The sequence below is a fragment of the Populus euphratica genome, unplaced genomic scaffold (genome assembly GCF_000495115.2).
Source record: "Populus euphratica unplaced genomic scaffold, PopEup_1.0 scaffold528.1, whole genome shotgun sequence".
Lineage (NCBI taxonomy): Eukaryota > Viridiplantae > Streptophyta > Magnoliopsida > Malpighiales > Salicaceae > Populus > Populus euphratica.
The window spans coordinates 292,682-305,804 of NW_011500078.1; the positions used below are offsets into that span (position 1 = coordinate 292,682).

The 13,123-nt window shown below is 31.1% G+C and overlaps 1 protein-coding gene across 3 annotated transcripts; it reads left to right on the plus strand.

Annotated features, from left to right (window-relative positions):
• The first annotated feature begins 7,083 nt into the window (after window positions 1-7,083).
• On the plus strand, window positions 7,084-12,608 carry LOC105108713 (UPF0695 membrane protein C977.11/PB8B6.06c-like). Of its 3 annotated transcripts, XM_011003135.1 has the most exons (8): window positions 7,084-7,406; window positions 7,991-8,214; window positions 8,435-8,861; window positions 9,048-9,131; window positions 10,430-10,528; window positions 11,162-11,354; window positions 11,529-11,935; window positions 12,210-12,608. In XM_011003135.1, exons 3-8 carry the CDS (start codon window positions 8,454-8,456, stop codon window positions 12,423-12,425), a joined length of 1,407 nt encoding a protein of 468 aa, XP_011001437.1. In that variant the 5' UTR covers window positions 7,084-7,406; window positions 7,991-8,214; window positions 8,435-8,453; the 3' UTR covers window positions 12,426-12,608. The 3 variants fall into 3 exon arrangements, with proteins under 3 accessions (XP_011001437.1, XP_011001436.1, XP_011001438.1); XM_011003134.1 differs by having other exon boundaries at window positions 7,991-8,861; XM_011003136.1 differs by lacking the exon at window positions 7,991-8,214.
• Window positions 12,609-13,123: the final 515 nt, after the last annotated feature.

Here is a 13,123-nt window from a genome sequence, read left to right on the forward strand (position 1 = left end):
AACCAAGATTTGCTTCAATCTTCAACTAAATGTCTCTTCAATTCTTTGTTCTGAATTCCGACGTTGAATTTTTTGAATTAATTCATTTAAGCTCCAAAAACCTATCGAAACATTAAAACAAACTTCATTACTAAAAAAACACATCAATTATTATAAAAACAACCAAATAAAAACAATAAATACATATGTAAAACAAGAGACTTAATGACACTTTTGATACACAATCAGTTCCATCACAAGCCCCTCTTGAACATGAATCAGATTAATCAAGGCTTGCTCTTTATTATTACAAATCCTATTAAAGTCCACCGTAGTCATGTATCTTAAAGAAGTCTATTGAAGCTTCTTTAAACTTTTTAACCGTAAGCTTAGTAACTGGATCAAATGGAACATCCAATAGATCCTTTAATGGTTTGATCACATTAGCTCACATGCCATCTCTTTCGTATTTTTGATAATCATAACTAAGATAACCACATTGTTTATAGATGTTATCATTGCTGAGGTTGTTAGAATTGCGAGGTTGACCTATAGGATATACCCCTAATCACTACCTTAACAATATGTGATAAAAATCTAGGATTAGTATAGGGTAATGAGGCAACAATAGGTGCTTCTTCTAGTGGTGGAGGAGCAATAACAAGCGATGCCACTGGTTCAACTGATAGGGTTTGATTTTATCGGCATGACCCCCTTATAAAACAAACCCTAGTAGAACATTATAGGGTCCAAGCATAAGCATCACCGCTTCATGTGATGGAGTATCTGCCAAGGGATCCTCTCCTAACCAACCTTTGGCTGTACAACCTAACTCCTTTTCTACACGGGGAATGGATCAATCCTAACCTCTTGATGGGTAGTCACCATCTTGCAACAATCCATTAATAATCAAATTTCATTTCAAATCCTGAACCCAAACCTGACTTTGATACTAAATGTAACATCTTTAATTTTTTTAGAAAAAAACACATATCATTCTACGGAATTACTAGGGGAATTGTTTTTCCTAGAATTTTAAGGAAATTAATTAATTAAAACTATAATAATAATAATATTCAAGCATTTAGTTTACCATAAATTCCAAATATTTATAAGTCTAGCATTTAAGCAGCTTACTTAATTTATACATTTAATATGTTCTAATTCATTAATAGTTCAAAAGATAATTACACCATCCACCTAAACATTTCAAAATTACATTTTCTTATTTTAAAAAAAAAAATCAAACAGGTTCCTTATATTGTTGAAATGGTCTTAAAAATGGAATTAACATGATTTTATAACCAATTATCACATATTAAATTTCTTCTACATATTTCATGCAAAATGATTTTTTCAAATATTTGGGAATATTTCATTAATCAACTAGTCAACAAGTATAAATTATTCTCTTATAAGAATAACTCCTCGGCAAATTCCATACACTAAATTTCAATGCTAAATGTAAGGCTTTTTGCCTTATACTTGATTCCTAGATAAATAATTCTTTTATCAGCTCATGTACCAGAACACTAATCCTAATTCCGGGCAACTAGTTCCTTTCATTATTCCGGTAGTCGGGGCACCAGTCCCAATTCCAGGCAGCCAATTATTTCTATTAGCATGGTAGCTAGGGCTTCAATTTTATCCTCCCAAATTCGGGCACTGAACTTGTTTCCATGTTATTTCTTTCAACGGCCCAAAACTGGCATTTGCTCCATGCTGAGTCACTAGCTCCAATTTCCTAAATCCAAGCATTAGTTCCAATTCACAAAATCAAATAATGATTCTAAACACATAATACAAACATTATTAAATACACAATAAAAAATTACTAGATAAATACACATTAAGTGCCAGACACCTACCATGGACCTGCGCTGGAGCAATAGTCTCTTGTTATTAGACAGATATTGTAGATTTTTATTTGTTTAATTATTATATTTATGTAAATATTTATTTATTATTAATAAAAATTTAATTTATCTTTAATATTTATATACTATTAAATTAATGAATTTAATATTTGATTTATAAATTTAAAGAAAAGATAAAATCCATGTCACAAAAATGCTTTATAAAGAAAATTTTAAAGTTTTTATAAATATGAAATTCTTATTATTTCATCCAAGCATTATTTCTAAAATCTTCCTAATTAATTCTCTCTTAGATACTATACATTCACTAGAATCGTAAAAATCGATACATGTTTTTTTTAAATAAAAAACAGATATTCTTATAAGTTGAGGTATAATAGATACCTAAAACTAATATGTAGGTGCTTGTCATAAAATATATATGCATTGAACTAACTCATATGAGAACTTCATATGGAGAGATCACCTATATCTATAGAAATACTCATATGATAGTTATGTAAATAATTTTTAGACTTAAAATTACTAAGTTATCTTATATAAAAAATGTTATACTTTGATCCTGTTATATATTATCTTAATCGAGATAATAAAATGAAAAACATTGAGTATAACATCACCATATACAGGTATTTAAGTGATCAATAGAGGATTCATTATCCTAATGCTTGACCGCTTTTTATGATCGACTTGTTTTAACTCGCAAGTGCACGAGTGTGCGATGTAGTAATTAACTCGGTAAGATCGAGGTCATATCCATAAAGAGCTAGATCTGGAAATTAAGTTAGGTAACAAAAAAAACTCAAGAGAAATTAAATTAACAATAACTTGGTTGAAAATAATTGATGGATTTGTTTTCAAAGATAAAAAAAAATGTAAATAGATTTTAAATGACAAGAAAAGTAAGTCTTGGTCCAAATCAATTTTAATGGTGATGTATTGGTGACTTTTTCAACATATATAAGATAACTCAACCTAATATCAACGATGGTGATATTAGATCATAAGATATTACAATGAAGTTTAGAAAGATGAAGATTGATTATTGCTTAAGAATGAACAAGTACTTTCATATTAAGTAAGACATTGAATCAAGCAATCTCTATACCAAAACTAAAGTTTGTGCATAAAAATTTAAAATTATAACATTACCTAAATGATTTCTAAAATTTCTTTACAATAATAAATCATTCATGAAGAAAATAAGAAGATAAACATTAAGATTCATTCATATCCTAAAGAACTCACCTCAATCACCATTATCCTTGATTTGGATCCAAGAAAGAGTTTAGCCAACCATGATTATATATAAGAACACTTCAATAAACATGAAATAACTTGAATCAAACTGAAATAATAAGTTTTACAAACTAAAGAACCGAAATCTATAAAGAAGAACACAACACAATTTTAGAAAAAATTCGAACACAAATCTGACTCTAACTTTGGACAGCAATTTGACCCTCTTAGAAGCTTTTTTTCGAGATGTCTATTAGAGACATATTTATAGGAAATTCTGTCACCTTTCCAGGTCATTAACGAACAACTCATTTGGACACCTGAGTCAATAGTTATGGGCAAACCACCGAAAGGTGTTCTGAAAAGTCAAATCAGGACAGCTTTGCAACCACTTTGGTGCATGTTTTTCTTCCTCATTTATGAGCTATCTCTTTCTTATTTTTGACCCAAAATAATGTAAAAATGTCCCCTCCAGCTTTCCATCCATGTGCTTGCCTTCTTGGATCAATGGATTACCCAAAATAAATCAATTGTTGTTGTGTGGACATGTAAGATCATGGATTGTGTTTGGGCTGATTTGAAGGTTGATTTGTGGCTGAATTTAAGCATCAAATAAGTATACAAATATACCTATTATTTGGGCTAAGATTGACATTGAAACCTTGAGTGTTTAATGGTTGAAGTTTGCACACAACATAAGGCAAGTTTGGGCTTGAAATAAATCATATGATATTCTTTTCTAGAATTGGAATAGAATTGATTTTTGGGACAAATTTGGAGCACTTATTTGAACCAAGATTTGTTTCAATCTTCAACTAAATGTTTCTTCAATTTTTTATTCTGAATTCCGACGTTGAATTTCCTGAATTAATTCATTTAAGCTCCAAAAACCTATCGAAACATTCAAACAAACTTCATTACTAAAAAGCACATCAATTATTATAAAAAAAACCAAATAAAAACAATAAATACATATGTAAAATAAGAGACTTAATAACACTTTTGATGCACAATCACCTAGGTTAATTAGAGAAATGTTCTATAAATTCTTAAATAGTATTGACTAAGAAATTCTAGGCTAAGATGGAATGAGATTTGAAAAAAAATTTAAATCTTATTTAAACAATTAATGACTATTATTTAAAGAGTAAATATGATTTAACATGGCAGACATACTTTATATTTTAATATTAAATTAGAACATTATTGATAAAATGATATTAATTACATTGAGAAATCGGTTACTGAAGGGTTAAGTTAAACCACTAATGACTTCTCAAATATTTAAAGGATCATGACACATTACTAGACAATGCATCTAATCTTCAAATATAAATGAATTAATTATGGAATTGATAATAAATTAAATTAAATTATTTATTAAATCCTATTTAATTAGAAATATAATTTATATTTGGGTCAATATATTAGGTACTTAATGAGTCAAATACATTAACAACCATTAGTCAGATATCAAATTGAGATGATTTAATTAAATATGATATGATTAAAATATATTTTAAAAATTAAAACTAGAATATAATTAATACAAGAAATATATTTCTAGACCTAGAAAAATCAAGTAAGGACATGATTGAGTTAAGAATAACCACATAAATCACAAAATAGAAAGCTAACATTCTAGGTATACAATAAATTTCTCCTAAATAGAAATTTAAAAGATTTTTCATGAATAATTCATGTAAATTATCATTAAAGATCATATTATAACTATTCCCTTTATTATCATTTCTTTAGCTTACTTAAACATAAAACCCCCATCTCATGACAAAAAATCAAGTCTTCTACAAGCTCAACCAATTTGGCCAAATTCTTCCTACTAATAACAATGAGTTTATCCTCTCTTCTTTTCCATTCATAATTGCCTTTATTTTCAAAATTTTACAATAATCATAACAATTTAATCACATTCTCATTAATTTTTCCCATTTAAGCAAAAAAATTCAATAATTGCAAAGAAATGAATTTTTCACGTAATTTCTTCTACCCTCAGTTATATTCTAATTTTGCAGGGCATGGGGATATTAATATTAGTCTGGGTTGAGAAAACCTTCAAATTTGAAAAATCGAAGATGCTTTTATATATATATATATATATATATATATATATAATATTACTTACTGTACACAATTCGAGGCCAATTCCAAGGTTTGAGTCTCGGGCTGAATTTGAGTGAATTCAACTCACTGCATACCATGGGCTATGACCATGTTAGAGCCCATCACAAAAAAATATACCTGACCTCAGCATCTTGCGCGTAGCTGGAGTATGAACCGAGCCACTTCCTGAATAAGGCATGCATACAGGGAACCGAGAGTCGGTAAGGATCAACTTGGGATTGAAATAAGGACCCAGGAGATGCCATGCCAAGGAAGTTAAATTTTCACTGGCTGAGGTTGCTTGTGGCTCGCTAACCATGCAAGTAGCCACCGACTTTGTTAGTCCACGTCACACGTCTTTTGATCACGACATGAGGGGTAGAGGTTTTTTTTTTTTTTTTTTTGTGGGTCCACTTTGAATATTTTTAAAGAAGCTAAAGGAGCGGCAAAAAAATTGTCTATGGATGTTTAACAATATAATTACGCATATCATGTCGATATTCCGGGGATTACAGGCTTGCTAGAATCTGTAGTTTATTTTCATAAAAAAAAAAATTTATATTTTTTACTTTAAATTAATTTTTATTTAGTTTTTTATATCTTTTTATATATTAGTATCAAAAATAATTTTTTTAAAATAAAAAATATTATTTTAATATATTTTAAAATAAAAAATACTTCACAAAACAATAATTATTATATGTAGGTGTTTTTTTTCTTTTCAAGGTAATAAATTAAGAATTATTATTATTATAGATTTAAGTCTTGATGTAAGGTAAAAACATTTTACTGTAGTTTTCTTTTTTTACGCAAGTAAATGCTTTTAATTGTCCATAACTTGCAAACACAAACATACTGGAAGAACCTCAAAATATGAGCATATATAACACTATTTATGAAATAGTTTTTTATTTTTTATTTTTATTTTTAATTCAATCATTCAATAAAAAATTTATAAAAAATTATATTTTATAATTTTTATAATTTATTTTTTTCTAAGGTTTTTTTAATTGATTATTTTTTTAATTTTATTTTTTAATTTTGGTTCATTTGAAATTAAAATTTAAGATTTTTTTTTATCTATTTTTCTATAAGGTTATCCACATTTCATGATTTGGGCTATAGATTTGTGAGTAAATCCTAGTTGACTTAAATTTATTTTTGTATTTTTTTTAATTTTATTTTTCAACACTCCATTGATTGATAATTGAGTTTTATAATTTATTTCAATTTAGTTTTTACAAGGTTATCATAATCTCATGACCTAGATTACAGATTTGATATGTTAATTCAATTATATCCTTCATCATTGCATTTATTAAAAATTAATTTTAATTTTTTATTAGATTATTATAATCTCTAACTTGATATGCAAATTGATAAATTAACTAAAATTGACTCCAATCCATCTAGTATATTATTGTTTCAATATTTAGTAAAAAATCTTATCATAATTATTTATTTTAAGCCATGTTATATTTTTATTAATTATCTATATTATTTTTTGATTTATAAAATTACCGAATTACTTTAAATCAATTTTTATATTATTTAAAAAATTTTACTAATAAAAATATTAGAAATATTTAGTTATTTTTCGATGTTAAAAAAACCTAATCCTACCGAATGACCTAGGATTTCTAAAAAAAGAGAGGAGTAACTTAATTTAATAAATCGGCTCGGAATTCAGGTGACGTCTCCTGGAACAATGAGCTCTTGAAGATGTCACTGTTATCATTGCATCATGAACTACCCGGAAAATAAATAATGAATTGCATGGTGAAAAGAAGGGAAAAAAAAATTAAAAAAAAGTCAGAGATGGTGTGACAAGGCAAGGGACCGTTGACCGAGCCCGCGTTATCAAGTAATGTAAAAGAGTCGCCGCAAAAGAAACGAAGGGCTCCAGTTGTTTCACCGCCTCAACCGCCATAGCTATCGTTTTTCTCCTTCTCTTTTGCTATCTTATTTCATCTCATCTCATTGCTGCAGAGGCCTTAAATAAACGAAGGGCTGATAGTTTGTTTCAACGGCCATCAATGAATTCACTTTTGATCCAACTCTTCCGTGCGTGTTTGTAACATTCATAGACTTGGTAAAACCAAGAAAGCCCGAAGGACAGTTTTACCCTCGTCCCTCCTGAAGCAGCAGCGTTCCCTTTTCTCAGCTCTTACCCGTCTCTTTCTCCACAAGGTGACATCTCTCAACTTTCCCTGTGTTTCTTTTTTGCCTTTTGCTTTTCCATTTGCATTGAAATGAATGGCCTAATAAAGTTAGCTTTCTCTCGTGATTTGATTTCACAATTGCTTTTCTTGGCTGGCTATGCTGCGGTATGCTCGGTGGGCAAGCAGTCATAACTAATATCTAGTTTACTTTAATGTCTAAAAGGCCCTTGAAAGAAAGCAAGCTCTTCTTTTGGGGATAAATTATTTGCAAAAACTCATTTACTGTTAGAACTTAAGCTGAGTCCAATCAGATTGAACAAAGTGGTGTGAGGTATATTATATATGTATGTTGATGCTAACAGAAGAACAGCCCACTTAAATTATTGAAGCCCGTGTGGCTGATATTCATAAAGTCACAATCCCCTCCCTTCTCTTTTGGGATTTCGAAAGTAGCTATAACATTGATAGAAAATAAATTTAGTTATTTTATTTTATTTTATTATTATTATGGTGCCATATGAAGATGCCGTAGCTGCGCTTCAACTTTGTATTTTTTCTTGTAAAAAAGTTCAAATCAAAGAAGTAACTTGTAAAAAGTTATTTATTTTGCAGCAAAACTACTGGTCTGCTTCTTTTTTCATGCTTAGACGGAACAATTGACTGGATTAATAATCGACTCTGCAAAAATTGTTTGGCCTCTGTGGACAATTCTGCCACGGTTCTATTTTTCTGTCAACCTTACTATTTGGACGGAATATAGAAAGCGGTGACCACTTGATGCTAATTTGGATGGTCCCCGGTGTGTTCTAAGAAATCATCTAAACTGCTGGCTGCTGGTCAGTCTTGAGATTAGCTTTGCCCTGTGACTAAAACGCATTATTTCTTATTCTTGTTAATGAACTCCTTTCATCCTCTCTCATTTTCATTTATCTGGAGTTGTTGCAATCATTACATCTATTTTTGGATTGAGTTGGATATGAAATGAAGAGTTCTATATAATTCACAGGTAGAAGGGTGGTGGTTGATTGACTTTTGCTGATTTAATTTATTGAATAGTGTTGTCAGAGTCTGAGTTATGGATCGTGGAACTAATGAGTCTGAACCCAATCTGAGTAAATCATTTCGTCAGACTAGCAGCGTAGGCTCTTCATTGAGAAGACATTCTTTAAGTTTATCACGCAACAGATCCTTCCAGGTAGATGATATTGAGAGTGAAAACGTGTCAGAGGCAGGTGATATTGGTGACAGGGCTCTTCATAGCAAGAGGCATAATGAAAGTGGTAGCATCAGCTTATCCATTGACAACGAGTTAGAAAATGGTATGGTGTTTCCCCTTTCAAATGATAACTTCCTCCGATCATATGGATTGTGGGTTCATGATTCCACAGCTTTGAATACAAGATCTCCAGTGTTACCTTCGCCAGAAGAAATCGTGTCTCCTATCTCAACTGATGCAGTGATCTGCTCCAGGGAAAAACAAGAAGTGAGAATTCAGTTGATCATTATTATCTATTTCATTATCGCTGATAGTATTTGTTTGGTTTATTACCTCATGGATAGGTGTTTGTGTCTTTAATGGCTGTTTGTCATATGATATAATATCAAACTGCAGCTACTTGTCTAAGGCTGTTAATATGATAATTCATTTGTTTCTTGCTGCTATATCCAGGACAATGAGAAAGCGTTTGTGTTGCCACCAGCACTCGAGTATATCTCATGTCTTCTGTATCTAGCAATTTTTGGAATTCTTGGGGTAATATGCACAACCTTTTCTTTTTACTTCTAAATATTTAAAATGGCATTAGTAAATGGTAACCTAACTTCAACAGCTTTTTATTTTCTTCTGTTAAGTTGGATTCTGGTGCTTCTTTTCCTTTAATCTTATTTGTCAGATTTGTTCGCTTTTTTGAAGTGGTTTTGTTATGGATGCTTAATTCTGCATTACATGCTAGCATTCTGATGCTGTAGACACCCACCCCATAAAATTTTAAAAGGCAAATAATATTTTTATGGAAGCTAATGAAATGAATTTAATAAATCTATTATTACCATCACTTATAGTTTTCAAGTGCTTAACATGACCACTTGAAGAGAATAGAATTTGAAATTGAAACCACTTAGCCTCATGGAAACATTTGTACAGTAATCTAGATCAAGAAATATGCTCTTCGCTTGACATAAGCCGTGTTGGAAACTGGTGCTCTTTAGTTACCACAACTAGGAGTGGGTGTCTTTCTAGGAGGATGTTTAATCCTATGAAGTGTTGTCAAAATCTTGCTTTGGAAAATAATAAATCCAAACACTGACACAAGATACTAGCTGGATGAGATTCTTGATGCGTCTAAGTACATAGCTCTTGATTGCAAAAAAAATGAAAGAAAGAAAAAGGAACATGACCAAATGATTTGTAAATTACTAGTGAGAAAACTTTACGATACCTTATTATGCTTTTGCTAATTTTCATCTGCTCGAAACAATAAATTAAGTTCAGATGAAGACTATTTGAGGCGAGTGATTTGTACATCTTCTAGACATTATTGCTAATCTAACAGCAAAGCGTAATCTATTCTTTAAAAAAAGCATTTAGTAGTCCTGTTTTTCCATTGGTTACTAATACAATTGAAAGCAAGGATCATAGTTCTCTGCTAACATTAAAGGAATTTTAAAATAGAGTCAACGCTCTACTCTATTAGCGAAGGTTACAGAGGTGTAATTTGATTTTGGTTGTTCCATAAATAAATAATGTATTTCTATTTTCAACTTTTAATACACAATGCAATCATCCTGAAATGGGTTTGTTAAAGAAACGTTGCATCAGCAGCATAATCTATACAGCAATGTTGCATTACGTTTTTGTTTTAAATTGATGATTATGTTGATTTGTTTTTTATTTGCTCTGATTTTTTGGTGATTGATGTGTGCATTTAACATTGTGCTTGATAGGAGTGCAAAACCAAAGAAAACATTTAGACATAGTAGGGAGAGGGGGCATTTTCGGGCATGCCGGTTAATATGAAAAACTACTAATGTTTGGCACGACATGATTTGCAGGTCTTAACAAGATATTTACTACAGAAACTCTTTGGCCCTAGTGTTGCTGGTGTGACAAGTGACAACTATCCGTTATATCTTGACTTACCTTCCAATATGGTCTCTCTCTCCCCCTCTCTCACTTACAGATACTCATAAATACATAATGATATTGCATCTCTATTATTTTTATGTTTAAAGTAGTGTTCATTCCTAATCCTAAGCCATCTAGCTTATTTTGCAGTAAGGTGTATGTTTGTTTCATTAAAATTTATGAGGTTTTAATGTAGCTGGATGAAGTAACATGAATATATCTTGTCAACTTTGTTATGATATGCTATTCATTAGACATTACTTATCATGGAACTTGATTAGGATATTGTTATTCTAAATATGACTCTCATGATGTTCCTATATTACAAGATTAATTGAACCAAAAAGATTCTCAATATTGATTAGAAAAGTAGAATTGTTTATGAAGTTATTAGTTTTTGGTAGAACCTTGGGGTTTTTTTTGGTGAAACTCCACTGTGTTAGAATGATCCAGAATTAGAGGTTCTGCTTCTGGTAATTGGTACTCTTTTTGTCTCCTTCCTTTCAATAAACTGAAAATATAGTGCAAGAGTACCACAACTTGTCTCTGTCACCTTCAAGATGCAGATTATAATGTTTTGACAACACTTGGACTCTATGCTTTCAACTTTGGAATACAAATAAAGCTCATTAACTTATTTGTAATATGTGCTCTTCTAGGTCGGTTCGTTCTTGATGGGATGGTGGGGTGTTGTTTTCAAAGAAGACATATCCAAAGTGTCTAGTTATTTGGCCATTGGATTAACTACTGGTTACTTGGGAAGTCTCACAACTTTCAGTGGTTGGAATCAGAAAATGCTTGATCTTAGTGTTAATGGCCATTGGGTGTTTTCTTTTGTTGGCTTTCTCATAGGTAAGTGGCACTTTCAAATTATTATAATATGTAGTTGTAGCTTAAGTGGGACATGGAAACTTAACTATTGCTCTTGGGCATGTGCCTGTTCAAAATTTTAATGAGAGACGAGCCTTGACAATGCCAGACCATTAAAACATAAACAAGTAACTTCTCATTGTGTGTATCTTTCAGGGTTATTCCTTGCAGCCTACTCCATAAAATTGGGTGTTAGTACGGCAAAATGTTTCAAGTCATTTTTTCAAATGTCAAACAGATCCGCACATTTAGCCTGCTGCAGGGTGGACAACCCCTATCATCATTTCGTAGTTATGGTGGTATTGGTGGTAATGCTGGGCCTTTTATGGGCTCTGAGTGGAGCGCTACTAAAAGAGGAGTATAACCACGACAGTAGTGGGGCTCAGCTATGGCTGGGTTGCATAGTTGCACCCCTAGGGGTGTGGATCAGGTGGTTCTTAGCAAGGCTCAATGGGCGTGGGTTAGGTAAGGCTGGTTCTCTGAAATGGATTCCATTTGGAACTCTTATTGCAAATGTTTCTGCAGCATGTATCATGGCAGCATTATCTACTGTGAAGAAAGCGGTATGGTTTCATCTCTCTCCCAATCGAACTCTTTCTCCTCCTGTCTGCATGTGTTATACCTCTCAAGTCAAATTTGTTGATTATAGATTTGCTTATTCTATTTGTGTGTTAGTTAGGTTAATTCTAAATCAAATATTATTTATTGTGTTCTAAATTCTTGCTTTTCCCTCATTGTTTTAACCCCCGCGGTGCTACCATCTTTATTTAGCTTGAGTGAGTTTTAGGAAGAATACTTCACTATAAATTTTGATGATATGAGATCTGGTTGATGCAGGTGCATACCCAAAACTGTGATACCATTTCAACTGGCATACAGTTTGGATTCTTGGGTTGTCTGAGTACTGTTTCCACTTTCATTGCTGAGTACAATGCAATGGAAGAAAGCCAGAAAAGCTGGAGAGCTTATTTATATGCTCTAATAACGATAGGTGTCTCATTTGGCTTGGGGACCTTGATATACTCTGTACCTGTTTGGAGTAGGGGATACTAGTACCATGTCAACATATTCATAAATCTCTCTTTTTGTTTCTGGCTGACCGCATGTCAACTAGGCACAAGAGAAATGCCTTTCCATAAACATGCTAAAAAGCTTGCTGGTCAGCGAAGCTCTACATAGTATTGAATACATGATTATATTTTGGAAATGTTATATTTCCTGTAATTTCTTGATCAATATGCGCTTTTTTTTTTAAGAAATACAAAGTTGATATGGGATAAAAGAGATTTGAAATTGAAATAATAAGCTGAGAGGAGAGAAAAGAAAAGGTCAAGGAAAAAAAGAAGTTGAAGAAAAGAAGAAGCTCAGGAAGAGAAGAAGGGGATTGAAAAAGTCTAAAACTTTGTAATGTTTATTTAATTCATAAAAAAGAAGCGATGGTATTAGAATCTTATGTGGTATATTGTAAGTATCTTAGTTATATAAGTAAAAAGCAATAAAATTTTAAAAATAAATAATTTATATTTGATAATAATAAAAATCTCATTACCTTAAAATATTTCAATAAGTATATGTATTTTCTTATTTTAATTTAAACACACGTGTGTGCACACATGCATGTACATATAATATCAGTATGTATGCTAAAACTTTGAATTCTTTCAATATATATTTAATATTCATGCTAGTATTATATTTGTATTAAAAATAAGTTTCTTGTTGTAACTAGCTAAGTTACTATGACAACTAAT

Excerpts from the sequence above, each read along its gene's own strand:
- LOC105108713 (XM_011003134.1), top strand. The coding sequence starts at position 8,454 with ATGGATCGTGGAACTAATGAGTCTGAACCCAATCTGAGTAAATCATTT. Across the intron at positions 10,529-11,161 it reads TTGACTTACCTTCCAATATG|GTCGGTTCGTTCTTGATGGG; the intron begins GTCTCTCTCTCC and ends GTGCTCTTCTAG. Across the intron at positions 11,936-12,209 it reads TATCTACTGTGAAGAAAGCG|GTGCATACCCAAAACTGTGA; the intron begins GTATGGTTTCAT and ends TGGTTGATGCAG.